General features: G+C 44.1%; 3 protein-coding genes and 1 pseudogene across 3 annotated transcripts in view; 3 read left to right on the forward strand and 1 right to left on the reverse strand.

Moving 5' to 3' along the window:
* LOC117432523 (TRIO and F-actin-binding protein) overlaps window positions 1–3,055 on the forward strand; it is a gene marked incomplete at its 5' end in the record, with an annotated part of 23,357 nt that extends 20,302 nt beyond the window's left edge. The window contains 1 exon segment of the mRNA XM_059021286.1: window positions 1–3,055. This exon segment is cut by the window's left edge and continues 9 nt beyond it.
* Window positions 3,056–3,681: 626 nt separating this feature from the next.
* On the forward strand, window positions 3,682–6,967 carry LOC131734177 (NADH dehydrogenase [ubiquinone] 1 alpha subcomplex subunit 6-like). The gene is made up of 3 exons (XM_059021287.1): window positions 3,682–3,862; window positions 5,151–5,266; window positions 6,698–6,967. The coding sequence occupies exons 1-3, from the start codon at window positions 3,712–3,714 to the stop codon at window positions 6,827–6,829; spliced, it is 399 nt and encodes a 132-aa protein (XP_058877270.1). The 5' UTR covers window positions 3,682–3,711; the 3' UTR covers window positions 6,830–6,967.
* A 2,355-nt stretch (window positions 6,968–9,322) lies between these two features.
* LOC131734178 (essential MCU regulator, mitochondrial-like) lies at window positions 9,323–11,926 on the reverse strand. The gene is made up of 3 exons (XM_059021288.1): window positions 11,730–11,926; window positions 10,850–10,990; window positions 9,323–10,666 (listed from the first exon to the last, which is right to left on the reverse strand). The coding sequence occupies exons 1-2, from the start codon at window positions 11,883–11,885 to the stop codon at window positions 10,853–10,855; spliced, it is 294 nt and encodes a 97-aa protein (XP_058877271.1). The 5' UTR covers window positions 11,886–11,926; the 3' UTR covers window positions 9,323–10,666; window positions 10,850–10,852.
* Window positions 11,927–14,775: 2,849 nt separating this feature from the next.
* LOC131734176 (alpha-N-acetylgalactosaminidase-like) lies at window positions 14,776–20,873 on the forward strand (annotated as a pseudogene).
* Window positions 20,874–20,907: the final 34 nt, after the last annotated feature.

Genomic DNA, 20,907 nt, shown 5'->3' on the forward strand with positions numbered 1-20,907 from the left:
CACTTTGCAGACGGTCCCCCGGCTGAGCTGCAGAGGAAAACAAATCTAGACGGTGCCTTAAACCCACCTGACCTTGGATTCAGCCAATCAGTGGACTGAGAGACTCCCTGAAAGTCAAACCTTACTGTACGAACACTGGCTTACTGTCCTGAGCTCTGCACTTACTTTGATTTTTTTTCAACTTTTATTAATTTAATTTTTAAAGCATTTCTTTAAGAGTTTTTTATTTTCCGAACCCCACAAATTTTTTTTAAGGGGTCGGAATATTTTTAAACCACTTTACAAAAATGTAAAAAAAAAAAAAAAATAGGGGACCGTGGATATTTTCACATTCCCTACCAAAAACGTTAAATGTATTATTATTATTATTATTATTATTATTATTATTATTATTATTATTTGTATTGTTATTTTTCTGGGGTTTTTTTAAAATGTTTTTATGTTTAAAAGTGGAACCTCAGGACTAAAGTTTATTCTATTGAAAGAAAAAAGTTTCCCTCCCTCCCAGTCCCTCCTCAGCTCCGCTAGAGCCACGCTGCTTCCCTCCCAGTCCCTCCTCAGCTCCGCTAGAGCCACGCTGCTTCCCTCCCAGTCCCTCCTCAGCTCCGCTAGAGCCACGCCGCTTCCCTCCCAGTCCCTCCTCAGCTCCACTAGAGCCACACTGCTTCCCTCCCAGTCCCTCCTCAGCTCCGCTAGAGCCACACTGCTTCCCTCCCAGTCCCTCCTCAGCTCCGCTAGAGCCACACTGCTTCCCTCCCAGTCCCTCCCAGTCCCTCCTCAGCTCCGCTAGAGCCACACTGCTTCCCTCCCAGTCCCTCCTCAGCTCCGCTAGAGCCACACTGCTTCCCTCCCAGTCCCTCCTCAGCTCCGCTAGAGCCACACTGCTTCCCTCCCAGTCCCTCCCAGTCCCTCCCAGTCCCTCCTCAGCTCCGCTAGAGCCACACTGCTTCCCTCCCAGTCCCTCCTCAGCTCCGCTAGAGCCACACTGCTTCCCTCCCAGTCCCTCCTCAGCTCCGCTAGAGCCACACTGCTTCCCTCCCAGTCCCTCCCAGTCCCTCCTCAGCTCCTCTAGAGCCACACTGCTTCCCTCCCAGTCCCTCCTCAGCTCCACTATATATTTTGAATATATATATAAAGCTATATTGATGAATGTAATTCTATTTTCTTGAGCTATTGTAATTATTATTATTATTATTATGAGCCAATATTTTTTTGGAGAGGTTAAATAAGGAGGGTGAAACTAGAATCAGTTTTTATTTTTCTTTGTTAGAATTTTTTTTTTAAATACATTTTTTTTCAATCAATAAAAGAAAATTGAAAAAATGGTTTTATCCAAGTTTATCATTATCAGTAAATTTTAATATTTGTTTTACATTCAAACATAAAACTATTATTATTATTATTATTATTATTATTATTTATTTTTTACGGCTTCAAATTCTACGTTCCAAAAATTAATTCATTCATTCATTCATTCATTCATGAATTAATAAAAATTCAGCAGCAGTGTGGAGTAGTGGTCAGGGCTCTGGACTCTTGACCGGAGGGTCGTGGGTTCAATCCCAGGTGGGGGGGACACTGCTGCTGTACCCTTGAGCAAGGTACTTTACCTAGATTGCTCCAGTAAAAACCCAACTGTATAAATGGGGAATTGTATGTAAAAAATAATGTGATATCTTGTAACAATTGTAAGTCTCCCTGGATAAGGGCGTCTGCTAAGAAATAAATAATAATAATAATAATAATAATAATAATAATAATAATATCAAATCTATTCGGGCTATATCTGCTGCTGACACGCGTGTTAAAATCTACAATCTACGACATTCAAAATAAATCCTTTAAAAAATAATAATAATAATAATTTAAATACACGCAGAAGTTCAAATTCATGTTTATTTTGTGTGGTGGTTGTTCTTGATGCTGTCAATAAAGTTTTTGAAGCGAGAAATCGCGAGAGCGAGCGAGAGAAAATAAACATCAGCCCGGATTGGTTAAAAAAAAAAAAAAAAGTCGAGCGAGGTTTGAAAAGGGGCTGGGTTTGGAAGATGAGTGACCTCACAGCTGTCCAATCACTGCAGAATCTCCACGCCCTTTAGCTGGGATCTATCCAATGAGAGAGGGGTGCGTGGGCGGGGTTAGAACCTTTGATTTTTTTTTCAACTTTTTTTAATTTAATTTTTAAAGCATTTCTTTAAGACTTTTTTATTTTCCGAACCCCACAAATTTTTTTTAAGGGGTCGGAATATTTTTAAACCACTTTACAAAAATGTAAAAAAAAAATAAATAAATAGGGGACTGTGGATATTTTATCATTCCCTACCAAAAACGTTAAATGTAGTATTATTATTATTATTATTATTATTATTATTATTATTTGTATTGTTATTTTTCTGGGGTTTTTTTAAAATGTTTTTATGTTTAAAAGTGGAACCTCAGGACTAAAGTTTATTCTATTGAAAGAAAAAAGTTTCCCTCCCTCCCAGTCCCTCCTCAGCTCCGCTAGAGCCACGCTGCTTCCCTCCCAGTCCCTCCTCAGCTCCGCTAGAGCCACACTGCTTCCCTCCCAGTCCCTCCTCAGCTCCGCTAGAGCCACACTGCTTCCCTCCCAGTCCCTCCTCAGCTCCGCTAGAGCCACACTGCTTCCCTCCCAGTCCCTCCTCAGCTCCGCTAGAGCCACACTGCTTCCCTCCCAGTCCCTCCCAGTCCCTCCTCAGCTCCGCTAGAGCCACACTGCTTCCCTCCCAGTCCCTCCTCAGCTCCGCTAGAGCCACACTGCTTCCCTCCCAGTCCCTCCCAGTCCCTCCTCAGCTCCACTAGAGCCACACTGCTTCCCTCCCTCTAGAAATCTTTTTATTTTGAATATATATATATAAAGCTATATTGATGAATGTAATTATATTTTCTTGAACTATTGTAATTATTATTATTATTATTATGAGCCAATATTTTTTTGGAGAGGTTAAATAAGGAGGGTGAAACTAGAATCAGTTTTTATTTTTCTTTGTTAGAATTTTTTTTTTAAATACATTTTTTTTCAATCAATAAAAGAAAATTGAAAAAATGGTTTTATCCAAGTTTATCATTATCAGTAAATTTTAATATTTTTTTATATTCAAACATAAAATTATTATTATTATTATTATTATTATTATTATTATTATTATTATTATTATTATTATTATTATTTATTTTTTACGGCTTCAAATTCTATGTTCCAAAAATTAATTAATGAATGAATTAAATCATTCATTCATTCATTAATGAATGAATGAATTAAAATCAAATCTATTCGGGCTATATCTGCTGCTGACACGCGTGTCAAAATCTACAACCCAAGAAATATATTCAAAATAAATCCTTTAAAATAATAATAATTTAAATACACGCAGAAGTTCAAATTCATGTTTATTTTGTGTGGTGGTTGTTCTTGATGCTGTCAATAAAGTTTTTGAAGCGAGAAATCGCGAGAGCGAGCGAGAGAAAATAAACATCAGCCCGGATTGGTTAAAAAAAAAAAAAAAGTCGAACGAGGTTTAGAAAGGGGTTGGGTTTGGAAGATGAGTGACCTCACAGCTGTCCAATCACTGCAGAATCTCCACGCCCTTTAGCTGGGATCTATCCAATGAGAGAGGGGTGCGTGGGCGGGGTTAGAACCTCAAAGCGAAGAGGAGGCGGGGACTGCGAGTCCAGGGTGACCTCATCGGTAAGATGGCGTCATCAGCTGCAGCAGCAGCAGCGAGGCTCAGCGGAGCAGCAACCGGCCGGGTTGTGAAGCCGATATTCAGCCGGGATTTAGACGAGGCGAAGCGGCGAGTCCGGGAGCTCTACCGCGCCTGGTACCGTGAGGTTCCGAACGCGGGTAAGAAACGATAATATTAATAATAATAGTAATAATACGACTTGCATTCGTAAAGCGCACCTGGTCTGTATAATACAAGTCAAGGTCGTTATGTGGTTGGTAGTTATTAATTTGTTTTGTATCGCAGTTTAATGTTAAATACGCCTTGACAGCATTTTAAACTGATTACCGTGCATGCACATGCAAGGTCGTGCTGAGTTTTCACCAGCAGTATTTAAAGAAGTACTATTTTTAATGATGTATTTGTGTCCAGGGATGGGAATCAGACTCCTATCGCACAGCAGTGTGATCCAGTCCAGGTTTTACTGCTACCAGCTTGATCAGCCCCCAGTGTGTCTAGCTAACAAGCTCAGGTGTGTCTGATTATTAAACTCCTAGTGAAACCAGGACTGGATCACACTGCTGTGCAGCGGGAGTCTGATTCCCAGCCCTGTAGATAGACTTTGGTTGAAGGAGGTTTGTAGCTGATTTTATAGTGAAGAGAGCTACAGGATATTGCTGAGAACTGTGGGATATTTAGACAGAGAGATCAGGGAGGGGAATCAGACTCCTATCGCACAGCAGTGTGATCCAGTCCAGGTTTTACTGCTACCAGCTTGATCAGCCCCCAGTGTGTCTAGCTAACAAGCTCAGGTGTGTCTGATTATTAAACTCCTAGTGAAACCAGGACTGGATCACACTGCTGTGCAGCGGGAGTCTGATTCCTAGCCCTGTAGTATAACCAAGACTAACCTAGGGGTGTCAAACTTGGGTCCTGGAGGGGAGGGGAGAGGAGAGGGGGTCTAATTGTATTATTTCGTTAATTGGGCACAGATATTGAACACTTCTCTCTCTAGCCCTCAGAATGTTTCCTAGGTCGTGCGTCTTGAATCCAATGCATTGAAAAAAAAATATATATATTATTTATTTCTTAGCAGACGCCCTTATCCAGGGCGACTTACAATTGTTACAAGATATCACATTATTTTTTACATACAATTCCCCATTTATACAGTTGGGTTTTTACTGGAGCAATCTAGGTAAAGTACCTTGCTCAAGGGTACAGCAGCAGTGTCCCCCACCTGGGATTGAACCCACAACCCTCCAGTCAAGAGTCCAGAGCCCCTGACCGCTACTCCACACTGCAGATAGATAGATAGATAGATAGATAGATAGTCCACACTGCTGCCCCCCTAATTGAGAGCTGAAGTTACAATGAAAACCAGGAGATGACTCCGCAGCAGCCCTAGAGGACTGGAGTTTGACACCCCTGCTCTGACCCCTGTTGATGTCCCCCTGTCCCCCCCAGTCTCTGTTTTCCAGTTGGACATCACGGTGAAGCAGGGAAGGGACAAAGTGAGGGAGCAGTTCCAGAAGAACAGGCTCGTGATGGACCCCCGAGTCATCGACATGCTGGTGATCAAGGTACAGGACTGAACGCAGACGAGACTCCTGCTGCACAGCAGCGTGATCCAGTCCTGGTTTCACTAGGAGTTTAATAATAAGACACACCTGAGCTTGTTAGCTAGACACACTGGGGGCTGATCAAGCTGGTAGCAGTAAAACCTGGACTGGATCACACTGCTGTGGGATAGGAGTCTGATTCCCAGCCCCTGATCTCTCTCTGTCTAAATATCCCACAGTTCCCACCAATATCCTGTAGCTCTCTTCACTATAAAATCACCTACAAACCTCCTTCAACCAAAGTCTATCTACAGGGCTGGGAATCAGACTCCCGCTGCACAGCAGTGTGATCCAGTCCTGGTTTCACTAGGAGTTTAATAATAAGACACACCTGAGCTTGTTAGCTAGACACACTGGGGGCTGATCAAGCTGGTAGCAGTAAAACCTGGACTGGATCACACTGCTGTGGGATAGGAGTCTGATTCCCAGCCCTGATCTCTCTAAATATCCCTGAGCTTGTTACCTGTACACACTGTGTTTCCAGTGATGGATTCTGGGAGATGTAGTTCATGTTTGCTGTAAGGGATTCTGGGAGTTGTAGTACATGTTTGCTGTGAGGGATTCTGGGGACTAATTCATGCATCCTGAGGGATTCTGGGAGCTGTAGGTCTGTATCCTGAGGGATTCTGGGCGCTGTAGTTCGTGTATCCTGAGGGATTCTGGGAGCTGTAGTTCACGTTTCCTGAGGGATTCTGGGAGCTGTAGTTCGTGTATCCCGAGAGGGATTCTGGGAGCTGTAGTTCATGTATCCTGAGGGATTCTGGGAACTTTAGTTCTGTATCCTGAGGGATTCTGGGAGCTGTAGTTCGTGTATCCTGAGGGATTCTGGGAGCTGTAGTTCATGTTTCCTGAGGGATTCTGGGGACTAATTCATGCATCCTGAGGGATTCTGGGAGCTGTAGGTCTGTATCCTGAGGGATTCTGGGAGCTGTAGTTCATTATCCTGAGGGATTCTGGGAGCTGTAGTTCACGTATCCTGAGGGATTCTGGGAACTTTAGTTCTGTATCCTGAGGGATTCTGGGCGCTGTAGTTTGTGTATCCCGAGAGGGATTCTGGGAGCTGTAGTTCATGTATCCTGAGGGATTCTGGGAGCTGTAGTTCACGTATCCTGAGGGATTCTGGGAACTTTAGTTCTGTATCCTGAGGGATTCTGGGCGCTGTAGTTTGTGTATCCCGAGAGGGATTCTGGGAGCTGTAGTTCATGTATCCTGAGGGATTCTGGGAGCTGTAGTTCACGTATCCTGAGGGATTCTGGGAACTTTAGTTCTGTATCCTGAGGGATTCTGGGCGCTGTAGTTCGTGTATCCCGAGAGGGATTCTGGGAGCTGTAGTTCATGTTTCCTGAGGGATTCTGGGAGCTGTAGTTCATGTTCCCTGTGCTTCTCTCTCAGGGTAAGATGGAGCTGGAGGAGACGATCAACGTGTGGAAGCAGCGGACTCACGTGCTGCGCTACTTCCACGAGACGGAGACGCCCACCCCCCGAGACTTCCTGTCCAAGTTCTACACGGGTCACGACCCCTGAACCCCCCCCCCCCCCCCCACCCCCCGGTGTAGATACACCCCGAGCTTCTCTCCATTGCAGACGCACACACACAACTGTGTGTCTCTCTGTGTGTGTCTCTGTGTGTGTTTGTGAACCAATAAACCATGGAAACTGGGACTGCTGGTTTGTTTGTTTCTTGTACTGGGAGTCCAGCTGGGATTTTAGTGTGCAGAGAGAGAGATAGAGAGATAAATAGATAGATAGAACATTAATTGATAAACTGGAAACTCTGTGTTTTAATCAGTTAGCTGCTTCAGACAGCAGTGTGATAGAAAGAGCCGTCCAGACTGACCATGCTGGTGTGTGTGAATACAGATATAGAATACAGCTTATTACTCATAAGCGCTGTGAATGATTGCCAGCATCATGAAATCTGTGTATTTTGGAAAACAAACGTTTCAAGGTAAGAAAAAAACAAACCTGTGTGAATTTGTTTTGTGATGATGTCTTTCTTCTTTGTTTGTTTGGACTTGCGTCTCTCGGCGCGTCTCTGTTCATCGGTTTGATTATAACTGAAGGCTGTACAGTCCGGTACGTTAGCTTTGTACAGGAATTATAACAGGGACTTTTAAAATGATGCCAACAGCTCTTCATACGATGACTCTCCAATAGAATCGTGTCTTTATTCATCAGAAACAACAGTGAAGATATTAACACACCTCTTAAACTGTACTGTGAAGCAGAATGCAGTGTTCATTTATATCAAAGCCATGCTAATAATAATAATGATAATAATAATAATAATAATAATAATAATAATAATAAATCAGAAAGAAAAACTGTGATCTCTTAACATCTACACCCCTGTAGCCCCCCCATGAAAACTGTGATCTCTTAACATCTACACCCCTATACCCCCCCATGAAAACTGTGATCTCTTAACATCTACACCCCTGTAGCCCCCCCATGAAAACTGTGATCTCTTAACATCTACACCCCTATACCCCCCCATGAAAACTGTGATCTCTTAACATGACTGTTTGTTTACTGGAATGAATTGATTACAGTGTTTGTCTGTGTCTCAGTGTCTGTCAATGTGTGTGCGTCTCTCAGTGTGTCTGTCTCTCAGTGGGAGTGTGTCTCAGCGAGTGTGTGCGTGTTTCAGTGAGTGTGTGTATCTCTCAGTGTGTCTCTGTGTCTCAGTGAGTGTGTCTGTCTCTGTGTGAGTCTCTCAGTGTGCGTGTCTCTGTGTCTCTGTGTGTCTGTGTGTGTCTCAGTGTGTGTGTGTGTGTGTCTCTGTATCTCAGTGTGTCTCAGTGTGTGTGTCTCAGTGTCTGTGTGTCAGTACCTGTGTGTCAGTGTGTGTGTGTGTATCAGTGTGTGTGTGTCTGTGTCTCAGTGTGTCTCAGTGTGTGTGTGTGTGTGTGTCTCAGTGTGTCTCAGTGTGTGTGTGTGTGTGTGTCTCAGTGTGTCTCTGTGTCTCAGTGTGTCTCAGTGTGTGTGTGTCTCAGTGTGTCTCAGTGTCTCTGTGTCTCAGTGTGTCTCAGTGTGTGTGTGTCTCAGTGTGTCTCAGTGTCTCTGTGTCTCAGTGTGTCTCAGTGTGTGTGTGTCTCAGTGTGTGTGTGTCTGTGTCTCAGTGTGTCTCAGTGTGTGTGTGTCTCAGTGTGTCTCAGTGTCTCTGTGTCTCAGTGTGTCTCAGTGTCTCAGTGTGTCTCAGTGTGTGTGTGTCTCTGTGGCTCAGTGTCTCAGTGTGTCTCAGTGTGTCTCAGTGTCTCTGTGTCTCAGTGTGTCTCAGTGTGTCTCTGTGGCTCAGTGTCTCAGTGTGTCTCAGTGTGTGTGTGTCTCTGTGGCTCAGTGTCTCAGTGTGTCTCAGTGTGTCTCAGTGTGTGTGTGTCTCAGTGTGTCTCAGTGTGTCTCAGTGTCTCAGTGTGTCTCAGTGTGTGTGTGTCTCTGTGGCTCAGTGTCTCAGTGTGTCTCAGTGTGTCTCAGTGTGTGTGTGTCTCAGTGTGTCTCAGTGTCTCAGTGTGTGTGTGTGTCTCAGTGTGTCAGTGTGTCTCAGTGTGTGTGTGTCTCAGTGTGTCTCAGTGTCTCTGTGTGTCTCAGTGTGTGTGTGTCTCAGTGTGTCTCAGTGTCTCTGTGTGTCTCAGTGTGTCTCAGTGTGTGTGTGTCTCAGTGTGTCTCAGTGTCTCAGTGTGTCTCAGTGTGTGTGTGTCTCAGTGTCTCTCTGTGTCTCAGTGTGTCTCAGTGTGTCTCAGTGTGTTGCTGACCTCACCTGGGCAACAAAACCAGCAAAAAAAATCAAACCCCCCCCTCCCCTCCCCAGATTAAGGTAACGTTTCAAACACAGTTTGTTTTCGTGAACACAGATCCGACTCGATCACAACGCGGCGCGGCCCGGACTGGAGTCGCCGTGACGACGGGGGAGAAACGCATCGCACTCTCCCGGGTCCGAGTCACACGAAGTCACGCTGATGAATCAGAATCCGAAGACAGAACCAGCAAAGGAAACACGCAGCACACCGTCCCGAAGCGTAGTGTTAGACATATTGCTTTATTTTATCGTTTTGAAATACATTCGTTCATGCAGAAGAGAAACATAAAGACAAACACATTCGTCAGGGTCTGTGTCTCTACGATCTGCCATCGACACTCAAACCAGACTGAGGAGACGAGGATTCAGCTGCGTTTCTTAATTAGGGACCCTTTTAACCTTTTATATGAAGTTTGAACTCAATCCGAGCTCCTCATTATCATTATTATTATTATTATTATTATTATTATTATTATTATTATTATTATTATTATTATTATTATTATTATTATTATTATTATTATTATTATTATTATTATTATTATTATTATTATTATTATTATTATTATTATTAATGAGTCGTTCAGCGGAGGCTTTTTCTCCAAAGCGACTTCCAGAGACTAGGGGGGTGAACTCTGCATCATCAACAACTGCTGCTGCTGCTGCTGCAGAGTCACTTCCAATAGGAGCTCGTTTGTTTGACGTCTCATCCGAAGGACGGAGCACAAGGAGGTGAAGCGACTCGCTCAGGGTCACACGCACACACACACACACACACACACACACACGCACACACACACACACACACACACACACACGCACACACACACACACACGCACACACACAGGGAGTCTGGCTGCTGCAGAGTCACTTCCAATAGGAGCTCGTTTGTTTGACGTCTCATCCGAAGGACGGAGCACAAGGAGGTGAAGCGACTCGCTCAGGGTCACACACACACACACACACACACACACACACACACACACACACACACACACACACACACAGGGAGTCTGGCTGCTGCAGAGTCTCTTCCAATAGGAGCTCGTTTGTTTGACGTCTCATCCGAAGGACGGAGCACAAGGAGGTGAAGCGACTCGCTCAGGGTCACACACACACAGGGAGTCCTACAGCTCACCGTAGTTAAAGAACTACAGCTCCCATCATCCCTTGCCTTTGCTGGGGGTGCAGAGGCATGCTGGGAGCTGTAGTCCTAGCCAGGGCTGGACTGATTCACAATACAGTAATTATGGCAGCGCAGCTAGAACTGAAGAGCAGCTCCTGAACTCACAATCAAAGCAACAAAGAATGAGCAAAATAATAATAATAATAATAATAATAATAATAATAATAATAATAATAATAATAATCGCTTGGTGTTTCACACTTTATAAAGAGGTAAGGAGGGAGATTGCTTCTCAAACTCAGAGAAGGACGTTTGGAAGTTTGTGTTTTGAAGTCTCGGTCAATTCTTGAAATTCCTTCTCAGGTCGACAGAAAGAGGTTTGGTTCCTTCAGTGACCCACAGAACTCCGTCCGCTACCCCGTGTTCACTGAGACCGATCTGAGGAGAGAAAACACAAGAGAGAGCATTGCAATTGAATTCACACTGAAGACGCTGAGAGAGACTTCTAGTGGAAACGTTTGCCGTTGAATTTACACTGAAGACGCTGAGAGAGACTTCTAGCGGAAACGTTTGCCATTGAATTTACACTGAAGACGCTGAGAAAGACTCTTCCTCTCTTACCTCTCAGTCATCGTCATCGTCGTCCTCGGGTACGAATATGTCGTGTTCCTCCAGTAGGGCTGCAAAGCTTTTACTAATGAGAGTCCCGATATAGAGGAAGGGGAGGACCACAGCCGTCATCCGAACCAACCCAAACGAGGTCTGGAGAGAGAGAGGAGAGAGGACCATCTTTAAAATCCATTCTCTCACCTCTTATTAGCTTTATTAACAGTATCGCTGGCCCCTCCCTTTAAAGGAGCGCTGACCAGCTTTAAAATCCATTCTCTCACCTCTTATTAGCTTTATTAACAGTATCGCTGACCCCTCCCTTTAAAGGAGCGCTGACCATCTTTAAAATCCATTCTCTCACCTCTTATTAGCTTTATTAACAGTATCGCTGGCCCCTCCCTTTAAAGGAGCGCTGACCATCTTTAAAATCCATTCTCTCACCTCTTATTAGCTTTATTAACAGTATCGCTGGTCCCTCCCTTTAAAGGAGCGCTGACCATCTTTAAAATCCATTCTCTCACCTCTTATTAGGTTTTTGATATTTTATTTCAATTATCCAAACAAATTAATACATAAATAAATATACAAATATATAAACAATATTAAACGTTTTTAAAAAACATTATTTTTATGCAGCTGTAACTGATAACCTATTTTTTCAATTGTTTTTCTAATCAATTTCCGTGTACCTCACCCCTTCTATAGTCAAAACGTCACCCATAGGCAGAAAGACCTGTCAATCACACCTAATTCTCCAATCCCGTTGCTTTAAACCCCGCCTCTTCCAAATCCGATACACCGATTGGTTTAAACTCCAATCAATCACGCCCTAACAACTTAACCCAACCCCCTTTCCATATTCCCTAAATCTCACAGATTCATTTTTCCCGACCTTGACTGGTTTCGGTAACATCTTTCCGGACGCGGTGGTCACCGCCGAGCGGCTGAAGACGTTCGTCCCGGTTTTCAGCCGCGTAGAGCCGCCGTTTTTCAGCCCGGCGGCGCGGAGCGAGAGGAGAGCGGCGGAGCGACAGACAACAAACGCCATCTTCCGAGTCCAGCTGCCAACTGTCAGTCTGTGACGTGTCGTGAGAATGAAACACAACAAACTAAAGGCGCGGCATCTGATTGTGACGTCATCGTTCTCTGACGCGCCGGGGTGTGATTGGTCCGTTGTGAAACTGCAGCCCTGAGTCCGCCATTGCGGCTCCAGCTGCCTCATAAGATAAGAACATTATTATTATTATTATTATTATTATTATTATTATTATTATTATTATTTATTTCTTAGCAGACGCCCTTATCCAGGGCGACTTACAATTGTTACAAGATATCACATTATTTTTACATACAATTCCCCATTTATACAGTTGGGTTTTTACTGGAGCAATCTAGGTAAAGTACCTTGCTCAAGGGTACAGCAGCAGTGTCCCCCCCACCTGGGATTGAACCCACGACCCTCCGGTCAAGAGTCCAGAGCCCTGACCGCTACTCCACACTGCTGCCCCAGCGATAATTATCACTGCTACAAATACACACACATACTGGAGAACTTAGATTTTTGTCATTCAGCAAAATTATGCAGTGTATCTCACGTTTATTAAAATGATTTAATAAAAACAGTGTAATTGAACTGTAATTGAATTGTAATTGATCAATTAGATGTCACATGACAGGCTCCACGGGTATGACTGTTAATACTGATTCATGTATTTATCGTTTTAAGAACATAAGAAAGTTTCCAAACGAGAGGAGGCCCCATTCAGCCCATCTTGCTCGTTTGGTTGTTAGTAGCTTATTGATCCCAGAATCTCATCAAGCAGCTTCTTGAAGGATCCCAGGGTGTCAGCTTCAACAACATTACTGGGGAGTTGGTTCCAGACCCTCACAATTCTCTGTGTAAAAAAGCGCCTCCCATTTTCTGTTCTGAATGGCCCTTTATCCAATTTGTGACCCCTGGTCCTTGTTTCTTTTTTCAGGTTGAAAAAGTCCCCTGGGTCGACATTGTCTATACCTTTTAGGATTTTGAATGTTTGAATCAGATCGCCGTGTAGTCTTCTTTGTTCAAGACTGAATAGTTTCAATTCTTTTAGCCTGTCTGCATACGACATGCCTTTTAAACCCGGGATAATGGACCAGCGATACTGTTAATAAAGCTAATAAGAGGTGAGAGAATGGATTTTAAAGATGGTCAGCGCTCCTTTAAAGGGAGGGACCAGCGATACTGTTAATAAAACTAATAAGAGGTGAGAGAATGGATTTTAAAGATGGTCAGCGCTCCTCTAAAGGGAGGGGCCAGCGATACTGTTAATAAAGCTAATAAGAGGTGAGAGAATGGATTTTAAAGATGGTCAGCGCTCCTTTAAAGGGAGGGGCCAGCGATACTGTTAATAAAGCTAATAAGAGGTGAGAGAATGGATTTTAAAGATGGTCAGCGCTCCTCTAAAGGGAGGGGCCAGCGATACTGTTAATAAAGCTAATAAGAGGTGAGAGAATGGATTTTAAAGATGGTCAGCGCTCCTTTAAAGGGAGGGACCAGCGATCCTGTTAATAAAGCTAATAAGAGGTGAGAGAATGGATTTTAAAGATGGTCAGCGCTCCTTTAAAGGGAGGGACCAGCGATACTGTTAATAAATCTAATAAGAGGTGAGAGAATGGATTTTAAAGATGGTCAGCGCTCCTTTAAAGGGAGGGACCAGCGATACTGTTAATAAAGCTAATAAGAGGTGAGAGAATGGATTTTAAAGATGGTCAGCGCTCCTTTAAAGGGAGGGGCCAGCGATACTGTTAATAAAGCTAATAAGAGGTGAGAGAATGGATTTTAAAGATGGTCAGCGCTCCTTTAAAGGGAGGGACCAGCGATACTGTTAATAAAGCTAATAAGAGGTGAGAGAATGGATTTTAAAGATGGTCAGCGCTCCTTTAAAGGGAGGGACCAGCGATACTGTTAATAAAGCTAATAAGAGGTGAGAGAATGGATTTTAAAGATGGTCAGCGCTCCTTTAAAGGGAGGGACCAGCGATACTGTTAATAAAGCTAATAAGAGGTGAGAGAATGGATTTTAAAGATGGTCAGCGCTCCTTTAAAGGGAGGGACCAGCGATACTGTTAATAAAGCTAATAAGAGGTGAGAGAATGGATTTTAAAGATGGTCAGCGCTCCTTTAAAGGGAGGGACCAGCGATACTGTTAATAAAGCTAATAAGAGGTGAGAGAATGGATTTTAAAGATGGTCAGCGCTCCTTTAAAGGGAGGGGCCAGCGATACTGTTAATAAAGCTAATAAGAGGTGAGAGAATGGATTTTAAAGCTGGTCAGCGCTCCTTTAAAGGGAGGGACCAGCGATACTGTTAATAAAGCTAATAAGAGGTGAGAGAATGGATTTTAAAGATGGTCAGCGCTCCTTTAAAGGGAGGGACCAGCGATACTGTTAATAAAGCTAATAAGAGGTGAGAGAATGGATTTTAAAGATGGTCAGCGCTCCTTTAAAGGGAGGGGCCAGCGATACTGTTAATAAAGCTAATAAGAGGTGAGAGAATGGATTTTAAAGATGGTCAGCGCTCCTTTAAAGGGAGGGACCAGCGATACTGTTAATAAAGCTAATAAGAGGTGAGAGAATGGATTTTAAAGATGGTCAGCGCTGCTTTAAAGGGAGGGACCAGCGATACTGTTAATAAAGCTAATAAGAGGTGAGAGAATGGATTTTAAAGATGGTCAGCACTCCTTTAAAGGGAGGGACCAGCGATACTGTTAATAAAGCTAATAAGAGGTGAGAGAATGGATTTGAAAGGTGACCATGCAAAGGTTATGCGTCTGTACAGGAATATAAGTTTCTAAACACGAATGGTTTAATAAATTAAGGGAGAGGAATCTGAACAGTTGTGGTTTTTTTTTTCGTTTTAACTAACTGTGGTGAAGAAAGGTCGTTTCAAAAACAGAACTCGTTTTTTGTGTTTATGACTGTGTCAGGTGTTCAGATTAGGGGATCCGGTTCTTCCAGATTGCACGGCGGTGGTCGGGTCATGTGATAACTTTCACATGATCAGGAGTCACATGACCAGGAGAGAAATACAGCAGTCTTGACTGAGCGGAGACGGGGCTGCAGCAACCCAGCGAGCTAAACTTGCAACGAAACGCTCTCCCACCAAATTACAGTAAGTAATCTCATTTAAATTGTATTTTGTATTTGAAAACGGACGTCTACGGAAGCCCTAAAGGGCCACGGTATGAATTAAATATGTATATCGTTATTATCTCGTGCTTAATACTTGTAAGAGACTGTGGTAGCCTTTTTCTCTTCTCCTTTTTGTAATTCTATCTCTCTATCTCTCCCTTCCTCTCTCTCCTCTCCCCTCCCTTCTCTCTCTTTCTCCCCCTTCTCTCTCTCTCTCCCCCTCTCTCCTCTCTCCCCCCCTCTCTCTCCCCCCTCTCTCTCTCCTTCTCTCTCCCCTCCTATCTCTCCTCTTTTCTCTCTCTCCCTCTCCCCTTCTCTCTCTCCTCTCTCCCTCTCCTCTCCTCTCTCCCTCCCTCCCTTCTCTCTCTTTCTCCTCTTCTCTCTCTCTCTCCCCCCTCTCTCCCCTTCTCTCTCTCCTCTCGTCTTTCCCTCTCCCCCTTCTCTCTCTCCCTCTCCCCCCTCTCTCTCTCCTTCTCTCTCCCCTCCTATCTCCCCTCTTTTCTCTCTCTCTCCTCTCTCCTCTCTCCTCTCCTCTCTCTCTCTTTCTCTCTCCCTCTCCTCTCCTCTCTCTCTCTCATCTCTCTCTCTCTCCTCTCCTCTCTCCTCTCTCTCTCTCCTCTCTCTCTCTCTCCTCTCTCTCCTCTCTCCTCTCTCTCTCTCCCTCTCTCTCCCCTCTCTCTCTCCTCTCTCCTCTCTCCTCTCCTCTCTCCCCTCTCTTCTCTCTCTCTCCTCTCTCTCCTCTCTCTTCTCTCTCTCCTCTCTCTCCTCTCTCTCTCTCCCCTCTCTCTCTCCTCTCTCCTCTCCTCTCTCTCTCTCTTTCTCTCTCTCTCTCTCTCTCTCTCTCTCTCTCTCTCTCTCTCTCTCTCTCTCTCTCTCTCTCTCTATTTATATATATATATATATATATATATATATATATATATATATATATATATATATAAATATATATATAATTTTATTATTATTATTATTATTATTATTATTATTATTATTATTGGTAAACCAGCTGTTAAAACGCAAGCCGGATCGGGCGCTCGATGACCCGCGTGTCGGGGTCGGGTCGGGTCGGGGTCGGGTCCCCAGAAAATAACAACTCCCACGAGGAGCGATGAGACGCTGTTGTGACGTAGCGTGCTGTATCATATCCAAGACACATGTTATTATTATGATTATTATGATTATTATTATTATTATTATTATTATTAGTTTATTTATTCGTTTTGCAAGCTGTGGACCAAAAGACAAACACCAAAAAAAAGTCATATAGGCACACACGAAAATGTGAAGAATTGATTTAAATTAATATATATATATTTAGATCAGAAAGGATATTTTGGTCTAGAAGTCCTTCTTCAGAGAGAGAGGAAGGAGATATCTGTTAACATTATCATCAAAATAATAATAATAATAATAATAATAATAATAATAATAATGAGAGACATACTTAATCACTAGAAAAACTCAACGAAGACGGCAAATTTATATTAATTGCGAGTTTTCTTTCATTTCTTATTCATTTTGATTTTATTAATAATTCATTCATTCATTTATTTATTTATTTATTTATGTATTTATTTATTTTTTATAATTGTGTTTCTCAGAAATGGACGCCCTGTCTGTGGTTTTCATGCTGGCATTCTCCTCGGCCGCCTCTGCCCTGGATAATGGCCTGATGAGGACCCCTCCAATGGGCTGGTTGGCATGGGAACGGTACCGCTGTAATATCGACTGCAAAACGGACCCCAAGAACTGCATCAGGTACAAAGCATTGTAAAGCAGAGAGAGGACTGGTAAAGCATAGGGAAGCATTGTAAAGCACAGAGAGGACTGGTAAAGCACAGGGAAGCATTGTAAAGCAGAGAGAGGACTGGTAAAGCATAGGGAAGCATTGTAAAGCACAGAGAGGTCTGGTAAAGCACAGGGAAGCATTGTAAAGCACAGAGAGGTCTGGTAAAGCACAGGGAAGCATTGTAAAGCACAGAGAGGTCTGGTAAAGCATAGGGAAGCATTGTAAAGCAGAGAGAGGTGTGGTAAAGCACAGGGAAGCATTGTAAAGCACAGAGAGGTCTGGTAAAGCATAGGGAAGCATTGTAAAGCACAGAGAGGTCTGGTAAAGGATAGGAAAGCATTGTAAAGCAGAGAGAGGTCTGGTAAAGCATAGGGAAGCTTGTAAAGCAGAGAGGTGTGGTAAAGCACAGGGAAGCATTGTAAAGCACAGAGAGGTCTGGTAAAGCATAGGGAAGCATTGTAAAGCACAGAGAGGTCTGGTAAAGGATAGGAAAGCATTGTAAAGCACAGAGAGGTCTGGTAAAGCATAGGGAAGCATTGTAAAGCAGAGAGAGGACTGGGAAAGCATAGGGAAAGCATTGTAAAGCACAGAGAGGTCTGGTAAAGCATAGGGAAGCATTGTAAAGCACAGAGAGGTATGGTAAAGCATAGGGAAGCATTGTAAAGCACAGAGAGGTCTGGTAAAGCATAGGGAAGCATTGTAAAGCACAGAGAGGTCTGGTAAAGCATAGGAAGCATTGTAAAGCACAGAGAGGTCTGGTAAAGCATAGGGAAGCATTGTAAAGCACAGAGAGGTCTGGTAAAGCATAGGGAAGCATTGTAAAGCACAGAGAGGTCTGGTAAAGCATAGGAAGCATTGTAAAGCAGAGAGAGGACTGATAAAGCATAGGGAAGCATTGTAAAGCACAGAGAGGTCTGGTAAAGCATAGGGAAGCATTGTAAAGCACAGAGAGGTGTGGTAAAGCATAGGGAAGCATTGTAAAGCAGAGAGAGGACTGGTAAAGCATAGGGAAGCATTGTAAAGCAGAGAGAGGACTGGTAAAGCATAGGGAAGCATTGTAAAGCACAGAGAGGTCTGGTAAAGCATAGGGAAGCATTGTAAAGCACAGAGAGGTCTGGTAAAGCATAGGGAAGCATTGTAAAGCACAGAGAGGTCTGGTAAAGCATAGGGAAGCATTGTAAAGCACAGAGAGGTCTGGTAAAGCATAGGGAAGCATTGTAAAGCACAGAGAGGTCTGGTAAAGCATAGGGAAGCATTGTAAAGCACAGAGAGGTGTGGTAAAGCATAGGGAAGCATTGTAAAGCACAGAGAGGTGTGGTAAAGCATAGGGAAGCATTGTAAAGCACAGAGAGGTCTGGTAAAGCATAGGGAAGCATTGTAAAGCACAGAGAGGTCTGGTAAAGCATAGGGAAGCATTGTAAAGCACAGAGAGGTCTGGTAAAGCATAGGGAAGCATTGTAAAGCACAGAGAGGTCTGGTAAAGCATAGGGAAGCATTGTAAAGCACAGAGAGGTCTGGTAAAGCATAGGGAAGCATTGTAAAGCACAGAGAGGTCTGGTAAAGCATAGGGAAGCATTGTAAAGCACAGAGAGGTCTGGTAAAGCATAGGGAAGCATTGTAAAGCACAGAGAGGTCTGGTAAAGCATAGGGAAGCATTGTAAAGCACAGAGAGGACTGGTAAAGCATAGGGAAGCATTGTAAAGCACAGAGAGGTGTGGTAAAGCATCGGGAAGCATTGTGAAGCACAGAGAGGTCTGGTAAAGCATAGGGAAGCATTGTAAAGCACAGAGAGGTGTGGTAAAGCATCGGGAAGCATTGTGAAGCACAGAGAGGACTGGTAAAGCATAGGGAAGCATTGTAAAGCACAGAGAGGTCTGGTAAAGCATAGGGAAGCATTGTAAAGCACAGAGAGGTCTGGTAAAGCATAGGGAAGCATTGTAAAGCACAGAGAGGTCTGGTAAAGCATAGGGAAGCATTGTAAAGCACAGAGAGGTCTGGTAAAGCATAGGGAAGCATTGTAAAGCACAGAGAGGTCTGGTAAAGCATAGGGAAGCATTGTAAAGCACAGAGAGGTCTGGTAAAGCATAGGGAAGCATTGTAAAGCACAGAGAGGTCTGGTAAAGCATAGGGAAGCATTGTAAAGCACAGAGAGGTCTGGTAAAGCATAGGGAAGCATTGTAAAGCACAGAGAGGACTGGTAAAGCATAGGGAAGCATTGTAAAGCACAGAGAGGTGTGGTAAAGCATCGGGAAGCATTGTGAAGCACAGAGAGGTCTGGTAAAGCATAGGGAAGCATTGTAAAGCACAGAGAGGTGTGGTAAAGCATCGGGAAGCATTGTAAAGCACAGAGAGGTCTGGTAAAGCATAGGGAAGCATTGTAAAGCACAGAGAGGTCTGGTAAAGCATAGGGAAGCATTGTGAAGCACAGAGAGGTCTGGTAAAGCATAGGGAAGCATTGTAAAGCACAGAGAGGTCTGGTAAAGCATAGGGAAGCATTGTAAAGCACAGAGAGGTCTGGTAAAGCACAGGGAAGCATTGTAAAGCACAGAGAGGTCTGGTAAAGCATAGGGAAGCATTGTAAAGCACAGAGAGGTCTGGTAAAGCATAGGGAAGCATTGTAAAGCACAGAGAGGACTGGTAAAGCATAGGGAAGCATTGTAAAGCACAGAGAGGTCTGGTAAAGCATAGGGAAGCATTGTAAAGAACAGAGAGGTCTGGTAAAGCATAGGGAAGCATTGTAAAGCACAGAGAGGTCTGGTAAAGCATAGGGAAGCATTGTAAAGCACAGAGAGGTCTGGTAAAGCATAGGGAAGCATTGTGAAGCACAGAGAGGTCTGGTAAAGCATAGGGAAGCATTGTAAAGCACAGAGAGGTCTGGTAAAGCACAGGAAGCATTGTAAAGCACAGAGAGGTCTGGTAAAGCATAGGGAAGCATTGTAAGCACAGAGAGGTCTGGTAAAGCATAGGGAAGCATTGTAAAGCACAGAGAGGACTGGTAAAGCATAGGGAAGCATTGTAAAGCACAGAGAGGTCTGGTAAAGCATAGGGAAGCATTGTAAAGCACAGAGAGGACTGGTAAAGCATAGGGAAGCATTGTAAAGCACAGAGAGGTCTTGGTAAAGCATAGGGAAGCATTGTAAAGCACAGAGAGGTCTGGTAAAGCATAGGGAAGCATTGTAAAGCACAGAGAGGTCTGGTAAAGCATAGGGAAGCATTGTAAAGCACAGATAGGTCTGGTAAAGCATAGGGAAGCATCTGTAAAGCACAGAGAGGTGTGGTAAAGCATAGGGAAGCATTGTAAAGCACAGAGAGGTCTGGTAAAGCATAGGGAAGCATTGTAAAGCACAGAGAGGTCTGGTAAAGCATAGGGAAGCATTGTAAAGCACAGAGAGGTCTGGTAAAGCATAGGGAAGCATTGTAAAGCACAGAGAGGTCTGGTAAAGCATAGGGAAGCATTGTAAAGCACAGAGAGGTCTGGTAAAGCATAGGGAAGCATTGTAAAGCACAGAGGTCTGGTAAAGCATAGGGAAGCATTGTAAAGCACAGAGAGGTCTGGTAAAGCACAGGGAAGCATTGTAAAGCACAGAGAGGTATACTGTACTAAGCTTTGATATATAGTCATTTCCATTGCCCTATACTCATATACAGACTTTCCTATTGAGTGTGTGAATCAATAACTGATCGATTGATTTGATTATTACTCCCCCCCCCCCCCCCCCCAGCGAGCGTCTGTTCCGGGACATGGCTGACCGCTTGGCGGAGGACGGCTGGAGAGATCTGGGGTACGTGGTACCTCAACTTGGACGATTGCTGGAGCTCCATGCTGAGGGACAGCGAGGGGCGTCTCCAGCCCGACCCCCAGCGCTTTTCCCAGCGGGATCCCAGCCTGGTCGGGTACCTGCACGCCCGGGGGCTGCGGCTGGGCATCTACGCTGACCTGGGCAACTTCACCTGCGGGGGCTACCCCGGGACCACACTGGACAAGGTGGAGACGGACGCCAGGACCTTCGCGGAGTGGGGAGTGGACATGCTGAAGCTGGACGGGTGTTACTCTAATGAGACGGAGCAAGCAAAGGGTGAGGGGGAGAGGGGAGGGGAGAGGGGAGGAGT

Source organism: Acipenser ruthenus, unplaced genomic scaffold (genome assembly GCF_902713425.1).
Source record: "Acipenser ruthenus unplaced genomic scaffold, fAciRut3.2 maternal haplotype, whole genome shotgun sequence".
NCBI classification, from domain to species: Eukaryota; Metazoa; Chordata; class Actinopteri; order Acipenseriformes; family Acipenseridae; genus Acipenser; species Acipenser ruthenus.